Genomic DNA, 20,622 nt, shown 5'->3' with positions numbered 1-20,622 from the left:
CTGATCGCTCAAATTTAGCTGCATATTGTTTTTTATGTTGCTGTTATTGTTTCTTTTGTTATTGCGGTTTTAAAATCTCCTTTATCATACCTCCCTGATGGGGGGAAAGATTCCAGTTTAATGAGTGGTGACAACTTTAAGACCTACAACTCTTAGGCTGTGGTTTGCTCTCTGTCAAAGCTCCGGGAGAGCCCATTCAGCCGCAAAGTCGTCTTCTTCTAAGCTGCTCTCCTGCCTCCTTTTAATATGAAATGCATCCTGGGAGCTCTTCAAACCAGCAGCCTTTTGCCTTTTCTCTGTCGGACACCTGGACGAGGAGCAAAGAGCGGAACGAGCCGGAGTGAAACACAGCTGGAAACAGGAGGTCGCGCTCTATTCATCTTAGTCGTGTTTGTTTATCCAGCGACAGGCCTCCTCACTGTTTCACTTGTTCCTCTTGTGATGTTTCAGAGAAAGATTTTAAACCCCTAAAGAACTCCTAAAAATCTGGTTTAGCCTTATGATGTTTGTCAATAGGCTTTAAACAGAATTCCCAAGAGAGAATAGCTCAAACTCTGGTTTTTTTGCAACAAACAATGAGCATTACTCATTTTAATGTTGTGCTTCTCTGTTTTGTGCTTATTAGATGTCAGCTGTCAAATTTGGTGAACCAGGCGAGGTTCCCTCTCTGCTGGTGGTGTCAAACAAGAGGATCTACTTCTTGGAAATGATGTCAGAAACACAGTGAGTTCAGCAGCACTTCACATATCCCTCTGTCTTCCTCTATTTATTCCTCTCCTTGAGCAACTCTAAAGCCTCTTAAAACTCCCCCTCACCACTCTTAACTGTTTTCACCTTAGGAGCTAAATGCCTTTTATCTTTATAAGAACCTTAGCCTTAACTCTGAGGGGAAACTCTTAGAAACTGCATGATTCTAAGAATTCTCCTAGACCTGCTCCTGGATGCTCATTATTTGATAATCTCTCTAACTATATGATGAAAAAGCAGAATATATATGTGAAGTAAACCTAAACAATGGTAACAACGATGACTTTTAACACCAGGCAAAACAGCATGATCAAAAAATGAGCAGGATGAAGCTTCCTACCTCTCTTATCAATCCTCCTGCCTTTTCTCACCTTTCCTACCAAATTTCCAGCCTTCTCTTTCCTTTTCTTACCAATCATTTGCTTCCTTTCCTACCTTTTTCTATCCTCCAACCTTTTCTTACCTTTCTTCCTACCCTTTTCTACCTACCTTCCTATCTTTTCTACATTTCCTAGCTACCATCCTTTTTCTAACCTTCCTACCTACCTTCCTACTTCCATTACCCTCCTACCTATCATTTCCTGCCTTTCCTACCTTCTTTCCTACCTATTTTTACCCTCCTACCTACCTATCTTCCTACCCCTTCTACCATTTCCTATCTACCTCCCTACCTTTTCTACCTTTCCTACCTACCTTTCCCTACCTGTCCTCCCTACCTTTCCTACCTTCATTCCTACTTTTTCCTACCTTCCTACCTACCTTCCTACCTCTTTTACCCTCCCACCTATCTTTTCCTACCTTTTCTACCTTCTTTCCTACCTTTTTCTACTCTTCTACCTACCTTCTAACCAATTCCTACCTTTCATAGCTTCTCTTACCTTTCCTACCTTCTTTCCTACCCTCCTACCTACTTACCTACCTTCCTACCTCTTCTACCATTTCCTACCTTTCCTTCCTACCCTGCCACCTTTTCCTACCTTTCCAACTTACCCTTCTACCTTTTTCTACCTTTCCATCTTTTCTACCAGATCCTACCTTCCTTTCTACCTTTTCCTACCTTTTCTGCCTACCCTTCCTCCATTTCTCACCTTTCCTACCTACCTTCCTACCTTTACCTCCTTTCCTACATGGGGTTTCCCACCTTTTCTACCTACCGTTTCCTACCCTTTATCTTCTTTACAACACATTTAAAACACTTTAATCTCCTTCATCAGTCAAGCAAAACGAACATGTAAAAACAAATTCAACCATCTACAATCCCAATTCCAAAAAAGTTGGGCCGCTGTGGAAAATGCAAAAAGAAAAAAAAAAACAAAAAAAAACAGAAAGCAATGAATTGCAAATCTCATAAACCCATTTTTTATTTACAATTTAACTTAAACAACATATCAGAAATGTGTGTTGCTGCCTTTAAATTCAAAATGAGCTAGTATTTTTCATGAAATGGTAAAATGTCTCAGTTTCAACATCTGATATGTTGATATCTGTTGTTTTGAAATATTGGATTGCATTGCCTTCTGTTTTACTTTACAATTTACGTAGCAGCCCAACTTTTTTGGAATTAGGGTTATATCACCATCTTTCCTCTGCCTTATTCATATTTAAATTGTATAGATTCAGTCAATGTTATGACCCAAGAAACAAAGTGTTTTGATGCTTGCAGGCTTTTTTGCCCTTATTAATCTTTATGTCAATAAAACTCAACCAGGCATGGTTTATTAGTAGTGCCTTCAGGGAGAAGGATTATTTTTTAGCCTCTGAGGAGAAGTCATGGCAGGAAGAAGGTGGAGAAACAATTTCTTTAAGTGGGGGAGATTAGGAAAGGCATTGTCGGAAAGATTTACAGAAGACAGTCTAATTTTGGGGACATACAAAGTAAATATATACAAAAAAAACTCTACAAGTATGTTTTAAAGTGCATAAAAAGGTGAGAAACTGTTGGAAAAATTCATGTTGAGTTGATTCCAGCAGATGGAAATTGACCCAGAAAGAATAAAAACATAAATTCTACAGTTTTCAAACATATCTTTGAAGCATAAACCAAGTCAGTGAGAAATTTCCGCAACACATTTCCAGTTTATCACAAGAGTAATCAAATCCTGCTGCTTTGGATTCAAAAGAGGGCGCCACTCTGCAGTTAACAATTAGGAGGTTTTTAATACTGCTGTGTAGCCCCTACACCCGTTTTTTAGGATGTGGATTACATTGCATAACCTGTGCAGGTTTCTGGGTCACATCTTGAGAACACATTGACCTCTCCGCGTCTCTCCTGCCTCAGCTTCTTTATTCTCAATTTTTCTTCTCTCATCAAAACAAGATCCAGTTCCCTGAGACGTGAGCTCACGCTGTGACTTAGGAGTTAGCGTGAGTTCGACCATAGGGGTTGTCTCCTCTTGTTCTTGGCGTGAAGCAAGAGACTTTTAATTTGAAGTTAATCCTTGAAAATTAAGGTATTACATAATTTATCATCCGGATTGTGCTGAGTAAACTTTGGCTTTGACAAACACATACACCTCTAAGCATCAGGAAAAGCTTTTTAATCCTGCTCTTCTGCACTCTCCTCCCAGCAGAGGCCAGCTCTCTGATTGGCTCCAGAAGCGAGACAGCCATCCAATCCTGGAGCTCAGTTTCCTGGAAGTGGGGTTGGGTTCACAGACGGTCCACATGGAGTTCGATGGGGGCGTGGCTTATACTCTGCTGGTCAGAGACAGCCAGCGATGCAAGCGTTTCTTTGGCTTGTTGACAGGTAAGAGGAAAGACTGCCAAATAGGAGCAAAGTGGAAAATAACTCACGTTTAACGTATGGAAAAACACATAAAGGGAAATTTTATATCCTGGGAGAGAAACTCACTCACCCTGTGCTTCTTTTCCGTCACTGGTTGCACTGGTTTCAGCTCTTTTCTTTGGGTATCTTCAAGGGAAGATAGCACAAAATAGGCACTGGCTACTTTAGTTCAAACACAAGTCATAGAGCAGTGTAGAGTCCCTCAGGCAGGTATGAGAACAACATGTTCCTCTTGCAGGCATCATGCCACAGAAAACTTCTCCCTTCACCATCTAATACTATACCATATGTGGGCTACGTGACGCAGGTCTCCCCCTCCCCTCTATTGGGTTGCGTACATCCTGCCCAGACCTACTCGTCTGCTGCAGAGAGGAAAACCTTTTATTAGACGGGGGGGCTCCGTCTCCCACTCAGGAGCTGGAATGTCTGGAGAAATATGGAAAATGAATTTGACGATACACAGAAAACCGGACAAACATCCCGACACGTGTGGAAAAAAGGATTGTAATTCACTTAATTATATCAGAAAATGGGACTTTTCCATATTGCTTAATCAAATTAGCTACAGGAGACAGAACACGAGCAGAACAAGCCTTTTAATTCTGTCGACAATCATGGCGATTACATGATTAGAGGAGCCACTGCTTTTTTCCACAACTGGTGGATTCTGTCCAGATTTCAGTCACACACAATCAAGCAGGAACATTTGTTTAAGGAGTGCATGGAAAGAATTGTTTCATGCATCATCTTTAAGCGTCATATGCAGAGTTTTATCCTCTTAAAATACACATCTGTGTCATAAAGTCATCATTTGTTTAACCCACTAGTTTAAAAGTTTGAAAGAGAAGAAGCACAGAAGGGATTTTTACAGCAAAAGATGCAAACAAGTTACAACTTCCAAATGATGAAAAAGAGACAGTTAAACATTACCGACTTAAGTTGCAGGTGCTGACATGATATACTGTACATGCAACCCAAATTTTCAAGTTTCAGTGTACATCAAGCTGCAGGGGCTGGTTTAGAAAAACATTTTAGAGGGTGTTTTTGTACCAAGTTTTATTGCTGGGTGTTTAACATCCTTGAAAATACTACTTTCTGTTTCATGGCAATCAGGCAATCTGTGGTGGCAGCTTAACATATACATGAAAATGGGAAGTAATGAACATGCTTGTTACTGCTATCTTGAAAACATAGCACTGGGACACTTCTAGGATGTTAAAAGCCAATTTTGAGGCAGAAGTTTTAAGGGACTCTCCTGTTATTTTGAGGGGAAAAGTAATACTGTGCCATTTTGAGATATTAAAGTTTGATGAGCCGTCTTGGCCATGCCCTTTGAGTTTCAAACATGAACTTTATGACTTTTTCTCATACACATCTCCTCTAGCAGAACAGAAAATTTCAAGCTGATCTGATGACCCCCCTTGGAGATGTTCATCCTAGAAGGTCTCCTGTAAATTACTAATTGGACCAATATTTTTTTTTCCAAAAATCAATACGGCCAACTTACTGTTTTTGGCGATATAGGTCCAAGGGGCTTTTTTGTGGGTCCTGACATGATGAATATGCCCCCCAAATTTTAAGTTTCTAAATCCATTGTGCTGCAGGGTTTGTTTTTAAATATTGTAGTGGGTGCCACTGAGCTCTTTAGCCAAAATCAGTATTATTAATCTACTTTTGCCGGTCTGCATTTTTGTATCAAGTTTCATGGCTCGGTGTCCTTGACAATACTACTTCCTGTTTCTTGGAAAACGAAAAATAGCTGTGGTGGCAACACTGGATCTAGCATCAGGGATGAAATTTTGATCAACATATACATGAAAATAGTAAGTAATGAACATTAACTTGTTACTGCGTCAGGAACGGTTAAATTAGACAAATAATAAAACTTCCTGTTTTCAGATCAGACTCAGAGACCATACTTCCATCATTCATGTCAAATCCCACAGGGTTCTATTATTCTAGGACTAAACATCTTCTTTCTTTACCTCCTCCCTTTGGGTTTTTTTTTCCAAAAAACATGGTATATAGTACCACCTCTACGCAGATGATGCTCAAATATACCTGCTTTTTTACTGACCCATCCACATCATAAATAAGTAAACCTGTCCATACTTATGTAGATTTTTATTCTGGTGTAGTTAAAGAGATGGATTCTCCTCTACTGTAGATGTACTGGTATGTAAACACCATCTGAAGATAAGTTGTGGCCTAAAACTTCCTCTTATAAGTGATATAACTAGTGTCCCAAGTGTTGTAAAAGGGTCTTTACTGACAAAAAGCTTTGTGAACATGCCTTGATTAAAATGCCCAGTATTTGAATTCAGCACCAGTTTTCAACAGCTCTGTTTTCCAAGATCATTGCAAACTCATGAATAGACCTTGTGCTTTTGTTAGCTTTGTGGCTTTAACTTTTTCCAGATAGCTTTAAGGGAAGACCACAGAGAGTGTTGAAAGCAGAGCAAATGAGGGAAAAATATGAATGATGGTTTGCCATTCGCCCTAAGGTGTATCCTCAGAAAGATGCATGAAAATCAGATGTTTTTGTTCACAAAGTACTGTATGTGGTGTTCACATTTCCCATTATTCTTTGAGACAAAGACAGCTCAGTGCTATGATGGAAAACTCCATTTTTCCAGCTGCCACATTGACACAGAATCAGCTGCTGTAATCCTCTGTCAGCAGAAGTAGGGGAAGCTTAAATATAACAAACCCGGCCTATCTTCCAATCTGGCTCCCAGTGTGCAGACAAAGATAAAAACCGCAACTGGAATGACGAAGGACTCAAAGAGGGGGAAAGGATGTGGTTATAACTAGGGCTCAGAAACTTACAGAGTCAGACACAACTTTATTGAAACATGAGCAATAACATGAGGCTCCCACATTCAGCAGCCAAGACAGACAAAACGGGGGGTCTCGAGGAGAATCTGCTGCTTTTATTGCCGAGTTTCTTGTTTCTCACAGAGGAAATTGTCTGTTTTTGTTGTTGTAGTCAAACTGTGTAAAAGGAGATTTGGTAAAAGTTACTCAAATGCTTCCTTTAAAACCAGAAGCCCTTTTTCTCACTCTGTCCTGTCTCTGCTCTCTAACATTTCCGATCATGTTGTAGGGTTTAATTTCATGTGATAATCATCAGGGAGCTTTGGTGTTTGAGGTACAGGCAGCCAAACAGTCTGACAAAGACCAGAACACCGACCAAACTTGGTTCTCCACCCGCTTGGCCCGCCGGCTTTGTTTACCCAGGTTGCGATCTTGGATGGCACCTTGTTCAAACTGTGTCTATTCACACGTTATATAATTGTTCTGCTCCTTAGCACGTGGAAATGTTTCCCCAAACAGTGGCAGACTTTTGACTCCAATCCAATGCAAATTAATCTAAAAAGCAATCAAACCTTTTTTGGCCAAAACATGTTGAAGCAAACTGGAGGTAATTGCTGGCTTCTTACTGAATGTTTCCATCAGAAAAGACAAGTTAATCACACTGAAAACAACACTGAATCTGATTGGAAGCAGATATTTTTGTATGATTTAGTATCAAAGAATGTCAGAAAGGTGCTAGAAAACAGTGAAAAGATTTATCATTTACCAGAGCATTCAACCATTTAGAAGTAAAATTTTGCCAAAATTAAACTTCCTGTTTCAATCCTCCTACTGTGAGTGACAGGTCACCGTGAAACAGTTGAAGTGACAGGCCGTCAGCTTGAAAAGATAGCACTGGACACTTCTAGGACGTTTAAAGCCAATTTTGAGGCTGATTTGATCAAGTTTTAAAGGACTCCCCCTGCTATTTTGAGGAAAAAGTCAATACCGTTCCATTTTGAGATAACAAAGTTTAAGCATGTCTCGCAAGCATGTCTTCTAGAGTAAACGTCAAGCAGATCTGATGAGCCCCCTTGGAGGAGTTCATCCTAGAAGGAGCCTTGGAAGTGGCTACTTTTACATATATTCTTACTTAAAATCAAAAATGGTGGACTTCCTGTTTATTTGGCAGTATGGTTTCAAGAGGGGCAAATTTGTTTAAATATTGCAGGGGGCATCACTGAGCCATTTAGCCAAAATCAGTATCACCTGCTTTTGCAGATAGGCATTTTTGTACCAAGTTTTATGGCTGGGTGTTTTAAGTCCTTGAAAATACAACTTCCTGTTTCATGGCAAATAAGGAAATTGCCATGGTAGCATTTGACATAGCTTCATGGCTTGAACTTATTTGAGAATAGTAGGTAATGAACATGCTTGTTACTGCGTCAATAGTGGTTAAATCAAAGCTTGTGAGATTTTTTTATTTTAAATTCAAAAAACAGTTAAAGCAATTAAAAACTCAAACAAATGTGTTTAATGCATTTGAGATTCCTGAGTGTTTTTCCTTTGGTTCCACATGGTTCCGGTTTAAAATTCCCAGGCACAAGTTTATTCTCATTTCTTACTTGCCTTAAACACTGTTTCAAAACACTGGTTTAAAAGGGACAGTCTTAAACTGGTTGACATCTTTATGTCAAATAGATGATTTTAGATCAGACTTGGAGACTACTTCCTCTTTTGCCCCCCCCTTTCATGTGGAGTCCTACAGGGTTCAATTCTAGGACCTGTCCTCTCTTTACCTCCTCCCTCTGGGCTGGATTAAAGAAAAAACATGTTATATCGTACCACCTCCATGCAGATGATATGCACATATACCTGCCTTTGAAAAAAATGGCTGTCTTAAGGACACTGATGTAACTTTTTAAATGTATTTATTTCAGGACTAAATATAGATGGAAAACTGTGAGAACTCTGGTCTTTTTCACATGCATATCATATAGTCACAGGGAAGTGGACACAAGTGACCCATTTAGAAAGAAATGGTTGGTATTGATGAGGCCCTTTTTCTGTTCTTTGCGTGTTCTTCATAAGAAGGTATTGATCATCCTGGTTTTGTTTATCCTTAAACCATTTTTGTCCTTGTTCTCTCCTCTGTGTCCCTTTAAATCCTTTAAAAGTCCATCTATTCAAACTTGACTGTGAAGCCACACTGCAGATATCCTCTCGTCCCTGTATTGTTGTCACACTGAATGATACGCTACAATCCATGAATGTGAGCGTGACCCAAGGCATTGTGTTTGCCACATTTTCTCACCCAGCGAGTCTATGCGGCTGAAACTTTACACCTGCAACCAGAGACCTTTTGGCTTTCTTATCCGTGTTACAAAAGCAGAGAAGAAGTCTCAGATTGAGTTTAGCTTTTGTGTTTATGAATGTTTGGGTGTGACATTTTTGGGATACTGTAACTCGTCTCTGCCCTTTAAAAGATGGAGGAGGAGTTCTCTGACCTACAGTAGGTCTACCCTGATGGCAGTGATGAAGCTTTTGGAAGTGATCCCTACTGCAATAGGTTGTAAGAAATATACCGTAGGTGTCTTTATAGACTTTATAAAAAAATTTTTGTTACTATTGATCATTGCATATTTTTGAATAACTAGAGAGAAATGGAGGAAGAGGTCTAACATACCCATGAACAAAAAGTTACCATGATGACAAGTATCAGTATGTACAATTAACAGTTTAAAATCAAATTTAGAAGGTTACTCGGCTGCTAATTTCATACTTTTTACAATATTTTTAACAATGTTTAAAACTAGATAAAACTAGATTCGTTACATTTGCTTGAATTACGAGCAGATATTTAATTATGATAAAGATATAACAGGTATGTTTTCATTGTTAATAATTGGTTTTTGAACTATAATGACTACAATTCCCATGATCCCACACTAAATCCTCACGTATGCTGCGTTCCATTTACCTCATGGGTCCGAACTGGGAATGACACCACATTCGTCTGAAAAACTGGATTTCCCAGTTGTTTGAGTTCCTTTTGTCACAACCACAAGTTGGAAAAACAATGGATACGGTTCTTGCGTTAGCCAGTCATTGTTTTTAGCAGCACTGACCAGGTGCTAGCTGATGAGCCTTTAAAACAACACATTGCGCAGTACTACAGTACTACAGTTACAAGACTTTTGCTACACACAACATGCAACCGCAGGGTAGTGCCGTGTCTACAATTTCTAAATATGCACTGAGAAACAGCAAAAAGTTCCTGTTAACAGGTCAAAATCACAGCTTTTACTACACTTAATTCATTGAGTGCCAGCCCTTTTATAAAAAGGGAAGTGGCTTGTGCCAGCATTTTTGGCCATTTTGAGTCATCTTTCAAGACCCACAGAATATTTTGTACTATAATTCTGAAAACACCTTATAGCTCAAATGAAAGAAGAAACCTTGCGGCATTCTTTAGCCTCTTTGCCGGCCGAGGCAGATCAATAAAAGCGCCGATCCCTGGATTCGTTGTCGTTAAGGTCAGTGTCGGTTTCAGTGAGTAAGCGATTTCTCAGGCAAAAGTTTAAAGTTTCTTCCAGCATCTAAGTAAGAACTTTTAGCTTAGATTACCTCCATAATGATCGCTCCGCTCTTTGACACCAGGGTCTCCACCTCTGATGTTTGATCTACCATCACTTCTGACTGTAGTGTTCTGACTACGTATCCCAGAAGCCCCAAAATTATTCACAGGGAGCATGAGAGCACCCCCTTGTGCCAGCCGCCGAAAAAACACTTTGACATATATATATATATATATATATATATATATATATATATATACACACACACACACATACGTCAATGGAACTCAAGCGTTGTTTTTTTAAATGACGTATATATATATGTCAGTGGCACTCCATGAGTTAATGCTTTTTGCCACCATGTTGTGTTGTCAAGGTCGGGGAACTCTGTGAAAGAACGAGTTCATAAGTTGTGAATACAACAATGAGAGACATTTCATTTGCCCTTTCTGGTCAGAAGTCAGAAAAAACAAGTCGGAATGCTGCGTTCCTTTTGTCATCGTCACTCATATTTTTTTTTTCTGGTCAGAAATCAGAAAAAACAAGTCGGAATATGAGTGAAGATGACAAAAGGAACGCAGCATTCAAGCCCACTTGTTGCAGAGGTTACAAATTGTGCCTCTAAGTACTTTCAGTAAGTTCAAGATTCTAGAACAAATCATTGTCTTTCTTTACCTTCTTCCTCTGGGCTTGATTTAAAATCAACATGGCATATCATACCACTTCTACCCAACTGCAACTTCCTGTTTCATGGCAAACAAAACTATGGCTGTGGTGACCAGCAGTTATTCTAGCATCATGGATAAATTTTTGATTAGCATGACTTGGAGACTCTGCTTTCTCCTTTGCCATCTTCATGTCAAATACCACAGGGTTCTGTTCTAGGGCTAATGGTCTTCTGTCCTTTCCTCCTTCTTCTAGGCTTGTTTTTAAAAAAAACATGGCATATTATACTACTTCTACCCAACTACTACTTCCTTTTTCATGGTAATTAAAATGGATTGATGGCAGCTTTAGATCCTTTAGAGTTTCTTTCAACATTATTATGACTTGGAAAGTCTGCTTCCTCCTTTCCTCCCTTTATGTCAAATCACACAGGGTGCTATTCAAGGATGAATCATTTTCTTTCTTCATCTTCTTCCTCTTGGCTTGGTTTAAAAACAATATGAAATATCATACCACTTCTACCCACTTTCTACTTCCTGTTTCATGGCAAACAAAATAATGGCTGTGGTGACAGATTCTAGGATGAATCATCTTCTTTCTTTACCTTCTTCCTCTGGGTTTAATTTAAAAACAACATGGCATATCATCCCTTTTCTACACACCTGGTACTTCCTGTTTCATGGGGAACCAAAAACCGGCTGTGGTGACAGCAATGGATGTAGCATTATAGATAAAACTCTGACAAACATGACTCGGAGACTCTGCCTCCTCCTTTGTCATCGTCATGTCAAATCCCACAGGGTTCTCTTCTAGGACTAGTTGTCTTTACCTTCACCCTCTAGGCTTCTTAAAAAAAACATGCCATATCATACTACTTCCACTCAACTGCTACTTCCTGTTTCATGGTGAAAAAAAATGGCTCAATTTCTATCAATAATAACATGAATTAGAAAGTCTGCCCCCCCCCCCCCCATGTCAAATCACACAGGGTGCTATTCTAGGACGAAACACTTTCTTTCTTTACCTTCTTCCTCTGGGCTTGATTTAAAAACAGCATGAAATATCATACAGCTTCTACTCACCTGCTACTTAGCTTGTAGTGCTCGTGAAACAGCATACTTGAGACAATTGCCAACCTTTTTTTTTTTTTATGTTTTTTTGTCATTTTCCAGGAATTGTTCGTGAAATGGCCCATGATTCAGACAGCAAGCTCCAGTCCATCTCCACCACCAGACTCAACCCTCAGCACCACCTCTGGTACGCTCCGTACTGTCATTTTTGTTTTTATTTGTTTATTTGCTGACAGATGTGGTCTCAATGGTGTTATGCACATTTACATGTGGTTAGGAGGTGCAAGTTAAAGACCCTTTCTGACGCATGTTTAGCTGATTACAATCAGGCTCTTTTATTTTTTTTTTATTTTGTTAAAGCGGACCGCTAAATTAGCTGGCAAACCACATGTTAATTTGTAGCATGTGTAGAGTTGGAATTCCCAAAGCATGCATGTTTTGTTGTGTCCCCTCCTTGGAGTTTTTCTGAAGCTTTATTTATTGTGTTTCTCTCCTAAAACTGAAGATAGAAGCTTTGTTTATGTGCTATTATGAAAGAGTATGGTTCCCTCTTGAAATTGTAAATAGCTTGTTTCCTTTTGTTGGGAGTAGAAAGAAATCCTGCTTCTCCTGCACTGAAATTCTTCAGTCGTAGTTTAACATTATTCCTGAGATGACAGACTCCACATCTTAATATTCAAGAAGTTAAAATAAATCAAAAGCCTCTGTTTCAAGGCAGCTAACCACAGTCAAAAAGCGCACTTCACTGTGTTTTCCCAACCAATTCCTGTCTTCTGTTATTATGTCAATTATCCCCTTTGCCTCACAGTTACTGTGAAACACACCCCGTGATGCTCAAGTGCTTCCATGTGAGAGCGTGGCAGCACCTGGCAGCCTCAAACCACCACAGACGCCGTGTTATCTTTAGGAAAACAGCGTCTGCTTTTAACTACAGCAGCCAGGAGCTCTCTGTTCTAACACATATATACAATTAATATGATGGTGTCTTTTATTTTGATAGGCCGCTGGTGTGTGAAGACATCCAGGCGGATGTGGAGGACGGCCAGCTGCAGTTTTTCTACATGCTGGCCTTCGTCCTGCAAGGTGAAATATCAGCTCAGTCTGTAAAAGAACAATCATGCATCATGTTTAATATGCAAGGATCTATTTTCTCTGCCTGGGACAATTTGTGCTTCCACCCCCATCTAACTCAGTCTTATTGAGTATACATTAGGCAGTAGCAGAGCTCAGGACTCAACATGCAGCAGGACTTATATAGACGCAGTCAAACTGTTTAAGCTAATTAGTAATCATTGTCTTCACGGGGTTGCCAGTTCTGAATCTACACTTTTCTAATGTTTTTAAGATTTATTTGGGGGATTTTATGCCTTTATTATAGCAATAGGACAGTGGATAGAAGGGAAAACAGGATGAAGATATGCTGGAAAGGAGCCAGAGGCCAGATATATTTATTTTATTTGAAAAACATGTTTAACCACAATGTTTAATCTGTTTTTGTACGTCTTTTTTCATACATACAAACATAATTTCAGCCAAAAATGTGTTTGTTTTTATATTTCTTTGGGGGTTCTTTGACATAGCTTTTTAAACATAATGAGATAATGTTATTTTTTGAAATATTTCCTAGTTGCAGTTATTTCCCAGTGTTGCTATATTTCCCAAAATATATATATATTTTTTTTTTTCGAACAGTTTTTTTTCTAATTGATCTTTATGGCTTATTTTATTTTTTATTTTTTTTAAATACAAATAAATTCTACTTTTTCAATTAACTTTTAAGGTTTTTTATGCAGTATATTTTTAGGTCAATGTGCTTTTGTGATTTATTTAATTTGACTTCTTTTTTATTATTCTTTCATTCTTCTGTTGTTTATGTTTTTTTGGGGGTTAGTTTATTTCCCCTCATTTTTTTATTTATTCTTTTAAATTCTGCTTTCCTTTTCTGTGTTTTTTCTAATTGAACTTGAAGGTGTTGTTTGTTGATTTTTAAAATAATTTATTATTTAATTTGTCTTTTACTATTTAAATGAATTTTATACAAAGAGTATAAAAGGGTTTCGATGAGTGTTATTTTGAGGTAGAAGGCTGGCTTATTCAGTTTTTTTTTTCCTCTATTTTGTTTCTCTTAAGTTTTTCTGTGTGTTGTGTTTTTTTTTACTTTCCTGTAGTGATATTAAACACTGAACAGGAATACAGTGTCAAATGAGAAAATGGGAGTTACAAAAGCAACAGACTTGTGTAAAGCTGGAACAAACTTAAAAGAGTGGAGAAAACTAAGAGAAAAAGAGAATTAGAAATCCGAGAAGTCTCATGAGCTTAAGGACAGGGGAGTTTGAATCAGACAGGTCTAAGTGCTTAAATTGATCTTAAAAACCTTAAGGGAGGACATCCAAGAGTTGGCGCCAAAATAAAAGCCCTGTTAGTTTCAATCCCAGAAACTAAAAAAGAAGTCTCAGGAAAATGTGAAAAATAGGAGATAATAACAAAATTGATAAAATGATAGGAAACGGAAAACCCAGCAGCCAGGATGTGATTTGTGGGGAGTCGGATGATTTGAGATTCAGCTACAGCTTCTTGTTAACAACATGTGCTGTAAAAAAACATGCAGAAATTAGTCACTCTGACAGGAATGATCGACAAGTAATTATGCAGATCATGTGGTGATGCCTCATGAGTCGGCACGTTTCTGTCCAAGCTAGCTGCGGGCCACTCACAGCTGTTTACAGCTGAGGAATGTAAGTGCTGTCATTCTAACGTGCCTAGATCTGCCTTTTTCTTCTTCTCACTGCTCTGAAGACGAGTTTGACAGATAGTTCCAGCACATGTAATGGAGCAGAAAAGCACTTACTTTGTCTCTCTTTACCTTGATGAAGATATTTTAAGGTTTTAAACAGCTATAAGGTGGAGAAAGGGAAAGTTTCTGCAAAGTTGTGAACAGATAAAACCATGAGAAGTGCATTGTTGACTGGATAAACTCATTAAACTGCTTTTGTCTTCCAGAGGATATTTGGACACCACTGACAGTCCTTGCAACCCGGGAAACCCTCTACCTCCTTAGAGAAGACCACCAGTGGGCTAAAAGCTCAAACGGCTCCACAGGAGACGCAAACAAGGAAGCAAGCAGCGGAGGCGTTACAGTTTTAGAGACACAGCCAATCAGCTGTGTTAGCTCTGTCCACCTGTGGCCGACTGACGAGTGCAGGGTGGATTTTCAGCTTTATGATGAGGTTAGTATCAACAGGCCTCTAGTTGTTTTTTTTTTACCCATGGTTTCCTAAAAGCATTTCATATTTTTATTGATTTGACCACAGAACAGTTTTCCATTTTGCCTCAGTCCATTTTAAATGAGCTTTGGCCCAGAGAAGACAGCGTTTCTGGATCGTGTTCGCATATGGCTTCTTTTTTGCATGATACAGCTTCAACTTGCGTTTTTTTTCAGCCCTACTATCTGTTTTAATTTCCCTAATCTGTCATGTTGCATTTCCCCCACAGACGGTGAAACAGGAGAAGACATGGTGTGTGCACTCAGAGAGCTCAGAGCTCCTCCAGGGTCTGCTGTCCTGGGTCAGGGCTCAGTGGGAGGCCATGTTCGGAGTAAAACTGAACTGCAAAACAAAACAGCATGACAGCTGAGTGCGCTTTAGATGTTACAGACCCTCATATAGGGTCACCAAACACCTTTCCTCCCCATTTTACAGTCCTATGATGTCTCTGCAATGCATCATGGGAACACAAAAGGATGCCACAAGTGCAAATGTGCAGATAATATTAACCATACCACTTATTTTTTATCCTGGGAACAGGTGTTTATTTTGCTAACGTGTAACACGGGTGTATTTCTGGTCATCTTTTTTAGGCGCTGTTGTCATCTCCTAAGTCAGTGTTCTGAAGTATATCAGCTAAATCTTTGTATTTTTACATTAACGTAGATCATTCTATAATCCGACACTTCTGTAGGCTCTAGGATGTGAATCAGTACATGCTCCTTTCATGTAAAGATGCTGTATATGAATCTAAATTCATTCTCCATTCTGATTAACTGTAACAAATATGATGTAATTTATGTCTTTATTAGCATTTTTCATAATGGGTTAATGCAAAAAAAGCTTTATTTTTATATAAATGTGAAAAAAGTTTTTATGTAAATAACTGAATATGAAAGTTGTGGGCATTTGTGTTTTGGTTTCCTTATGACAAAAGTATTTGCACATTTATTTTTGTTTTTGATTTTAATAAAGTTTTGTTGTGTATTAAGTTTAACTACAAAATATTTGAGTACTTGAATCCAGTGTACTTAAGAATTTCAAATGATTAAGGCTTTATTCTGAAAATCCAATCTATTTCAAAGTGCCTGCTTTCAAACATTTGAAGGCTTTATTTTGAAAATCCACTGTACTTAAGATTCCAAATAATTCACTTTCGAGTAAATGTACAGTCTACTAAAGAGTAGACTTTAAATTTAGAACGAATTTAACGAATTTAAATTTAGAATAAAATTAAGGCTTTTATTTTGAAAATCCTACCCACTCAAAACATTTTTCTTCAGGATAAACTGTTCAATAGTTGAGGCTTTTATTTCGAAAGCCCAGTCTACACTAGCAGTTCAACACAATTCATATACACAATCTGCTAAACTTTAATGTCACTCTTCAGTAAATTCCTCACAAACAACTACATGTTTTACTTTGAAAGTCCAGCCTGTTTAAAATATTCTGTGTAACTTGCTCTAAGATGATAGAGGCTTTTTTTTAAGTCCAGTCTACTTAATAGATTTAAAATCATTTAATTTTAAATGTCCTTCATTTTTTTAGCTAACCTACTGAAGATGTACACAACTAATCCCCAACTGAAAGGTTATATTCTACCAATATTAATACAAATAACAACAGACCGCCCACCTTATTAGATAGTCATTTCCATTTAGCTTTACCCATTTTTGACCCTTTTGGCTTGTGATGTCTGTATGGGACAGCGGTGTATCAGAGAGGTCTCCAAGCTGCAGCAATACCTAAGTGGGTTTTTCCATGGCTGCATGACGTTCCAGTCGGGCAGACTAAGAGAAGTTCCTCCGCCTGTCCAGAGGTGAGTTCTTTCAGTAAATTTCAAATAATTTAACGGTTTGATATGTCATTAGGATGTTATGCATCCTGGGAGATCCACCATGCTGGTAGCCACTAGGGTTTGTCCTGTCTGCTAGCAGTGTAGTGACAGTAGTAAGCTTTCTCCGTCTGATGTAATAATTTCTTTTATTGCATTTTGAATTCACAATAAAGGTAAGGTGTTGAGTGACAGGGTGTAGTGCCACTTCACATCCATAAGGATAGAAAAAAAGTTACTGTCTTCCTTTGTCATATGTGCACTGTTACCGCTATTTTGAACAGTAGAGGAGTTTATTCAGGTGCTGAGAGCACATGATCTGAGTAGAGAAAAAAAGGAAAATTTATTTAATTGATTTGTCGTTTGTTTATGAAATGTTAAAAATGCTTACATTGATGTTTATCCATTTATAAGCATAACATTTTATTGATAGAAATAATGTATATCTTGTGTTATGGTGGTGTCTAAAATATTTTGATATAGTGTATTGTGTATTATAGTGGATTGTATTGAGATATACATTGTGTAATGCCATTCAGCTAAAAATAATAAGATGTAAATCAAGTAATGCCATTTAACAGAAAAATATTGAGATAAACATCATGTATTAGAATTTAATTAAAAAATATTGAGATACACCTCATGTATTGCCATTAAACATAAAAATATTGAGATATACATTGTGTATTTCCATTCAGTTAAAAAATTTAAATATAAATTGTGTATTGCCATTCAGCTAAAAAATATTGAGATATAGTGTATTTCCATTCAAATAACAAATATTGAGATATACATTGTGTTGCCATTCAACAGAAAGATATTGAGATACACATGTATTGTCATTCAACTAAAAAATATCTAGATATGCATCATGTGTTGCCATTCATCTAAAAAGTATTGAGATACATTTGTAATGCCACTCAACTAAAAAAGATTGAGATATACACCATGTCTTGCTATTTAGTTTAAAAATATTGAGATAAACATCATGTATTGCCATTCAACAGAAAGATATTGAGATAAACATGTTTTGCTATTCAACTGAAAAATATTAAGATATACATCATGTATTGCCATTCAACTTAAAAATATAGAGATATACATCATACATTGCCATTCAACTATATTCAGATATACATCATGTATTGCCGTTCAACTAAAAAATATTGAGATACATTAGTAATACCATTCAACTAAAAAAAATTGAGATATACATCATATCTAGCCATTTGATTTAAAAATATTGAGATATACACTGCTTAACAAATTTATTAGACCACCTGTCATATTTGTCTCAAAGACCATCCAGCATCATGAAATGCTTTAATGTAGACTCTTTCACTTTCAGGGAGCTCTGCACATTTTACCATTTTAAACAGGAATGAGAGACTTCAAACTGAATTCACCCAAATTTGAGCCGGTTCACTGGGCTTCTCTGAGAAGTCAGAAATTAATCAAGCAACACATTTAACCACTGAAATATTAATGTGCTTTACTATTTTTTCAGTTTTCTGTAAATCAGTAAATTTGAAAATTCATGGATAAAAATAATAATTATAGTTTAGCATTAAAAATATCATTTTGGTTAAAGAGCTTCTACATATTGGTGTATTTACCATTGCAGAAACATTAAAAATGATTTTGGTAATTACCAATGCTGTTAATTTACGCCAGCTGTGGCATAAACCTTACTTTGGTTAGGGTTAGGGTGGTATAATTTGTTAAGCACTGTACATCATGTATTGCCATTCAACTAAAAAAATATTTAGATATACATCATGTGTTGCAGTTCAACTAAAAAATATTGAGATGTATATCATGTCTTGCCATTCCAACTTAAAAATATTGAGATAAATATCCTGTATAGCCATTTAACTAAAAATATTTTAGATATACATTGTGTATTACATTTCAACTAAAAAATATTGAGATCCATATTGATCATCATTATTTAGATAAAAAAATATTGAGATATGTACATTGTATCACCATTCAACTGAAAAATATTGAGATACATATTGTATATTGTTATTTCAGGGAAAATTATAGATATATATATTGTGTATCTCCATTCATCTGAAAAATATCATGATATATATTGTGTATTAAATTTAATTGAAAGATATCAAGATGTATATAGTGTATTACCATTCAACTAAAAGGTATCGAAAAATATATATTGTGTATTGCAATTCAGTTGTAAATATTGATTTACATATTGTGTATCACCATTTAACTAAACAATATCAAGATATTGTATGTCATCATTCCACTGAAAAATATTGAGATGCATATTGTGTATCTCAATTCAACTGAGAAATGTTGAAATACGTAGTGTATTGCAATTCAACTGAATAATATCTTATATACATGGTGTATCATCATTCAACTGAAAAATATTGAGATACATTGTGTAGTCATTCAGCTACTAAATACTGAAGCATTTCAAGTATCATGTAGCTAAAATTATTGTGATTTATATCATGTATCACAGTTCAACTAAAAAATATAAAAGTATAATTTTGGTCTATATGGCCAAGTCCCACTATTTGCCTTTATTTCTGCCCTTCTATCCGCCTAATTTCTCTCATCTGTCATGTTGTGTTTCCCCCACAGACAGGGAAACAGGAGAAGACGTGGTGTGTGTCTCAGAGGGCTCAGAGCTCTTTCAGGGTCTGCTGTCCTGGGTCAGAGCTCAGTGGGAGGCCATGTTCAGAGTATAGCTGAGCTGCAAAACAAAGCAGCATGATGGCTGAGTGCACTGAACATGTTACAGACTCTGTGTGTGTTTTGTGAATGTTTTTTGGTACTGGGAAATGTTAAGTGAGCGTGAGTGAGTTTGTCTTTATTCTCTCTCTCTGCAGTCTGCTCTTATTCTGCTCCATTATGTTTTCTTTTAAGCCATGAGCTTGGAAATAATTACGCTCATTCATGTGGTACACAAGCCTGTAAAAACACCAGTTGCATAATTCTGCCCTCCAGATACCAACTCACTGAACTTTTCCACAACTCAAATGGAGTGTGCCTTGTTTTATCTGCAGCTGCTGCATTATTTCTCTTGAAACGCACCTGAACGCATCTCTATTTGTTCCCCAGTCACCACGTCGTCAGAACAGATTTGGGTTTTGCGAGCTAAGAGAGTGTTAAGTTAAGCTTGACGGAGCCCTTCCTCACCGTCTTAGGGTGCAGTGAGCTGGGACATCACGCGCTCAACACGAGGACTTAGGGGCACTCTTGAGGGGTCAAAGCTTACAACACTTGTCATCGAGGGTCACCAAACACCTTTCCTCCCCAATTAGAGTCTTATGATGTCCCTGCAATGGATCATGGGAAAACAGAGGATGCCACAAGTGCAAATGTGCAGATAAGATTAACCATACCAGGTGTTTGATTTGTTGTTTAACATGGTTGTATTTCTGGTTTTGAAACATATTTTTTAGGCACTGTTGTCATCTTCTAAGTCACATTTCTTCAGTTTGTCAGCTTAAATCCTTGCATTTTTTATTTCACATAGATTCATAATACAATCCAACACTTCTTCAGGCTTTAGGATGTGAATCAGTAAATGCTGGGTTGCGCCCCATGTGCTAAAGCGTCCCAGGTTGCGGTCTGACCTGTGGCTCCTTTTCCCCATGTCTCACTGCCACTCTCCTATCTCTGTTTCCAACACTTTCCGCTGTCTTATCCTCTAAATAAATGCATAAAAAGCCCAAAAATACATTGAAAAAAAAAACGTTTCTTTGACAACTTAATTTAGTCTGCTGAAGGATTTCAAATTAAAGAGGCTTTTTTTAAATCCAGTCTTTTTCAAAGATTCCAAAGCACATACTTTCAAAGAATTTAAGCTTTTATTTTGAAAATCCAGCTTGTATTAGATTCCAAA

At 37.5% G+C, this 20,622-nt stretch overlaps 1 protein-coding gene across 2 annotated transcripts in view; it reads left to right on the top strand.

Annotated features, from left to right (window-relative positions):
• The window catches only part of LOC121506374 (serine/threonine kinase 11 interacting protein), a 40,798-nt gene extending 24,915 nt beyond the window's left edge, over positions 1 to 15,883 (top strand). The window contains exons 21-26 of one of the 2 annotated variants that reach the window (XM_041782158.1): positions 626 to 723; positions 3,318 to 3,493; positions 11,745 to 11,829; positions 12,643 to 12,725; positions 14,643 to 14,869; positions 15,135 to 15,883. In XM_041782158.1, coding sequence (XP_041638092.1) covers positions 626 to 723; positions 3,318 to 3,493; positions 11,745 to 11,829; positions 12,643 to 12,725; positions 14,643 to 14,869; positions 15,135 to 15,275 — 810 coding nt within the window. In that variant the 3' untranslated portion in view covers positions 15,276 to 15,883. Of the gene's footprint in view, positions 1 to 625; positions 724 to 3,314; positions 3,494 to 11,744; positions 11,830 to 12,642; positions 12,726 to 14,642; positions 14,870 to 15,134 lie in introns of both variants that reach the window. The other variant, XM_041782157.1, reaches the window with a different exon arrangement.
• The last annotated feature ends 4,739 nt before the right edge of the window (positions 15,884 to 20,622 follow it).

The sequence above is a fragment of the Cheilinus undulatus genome, linkage group 24 (assembly GCF_018320785.1).
Source record: "Cheilinus undulatus linkage group 24, ASM1832078v1, whole genome shotgun sequence".
Classification (NCBI taxonomy): Eukaryota; Metazoa; Chordata; class Actinopteri; order Labriformes; family Labridae; genus Cheilinus; species Cheilinus undulatus.
The sequence above is the reverse complement of the archived record's forward strand: the minus strand, read 5'-3'. Positions and strand labels throughout refer to the sequence as shown.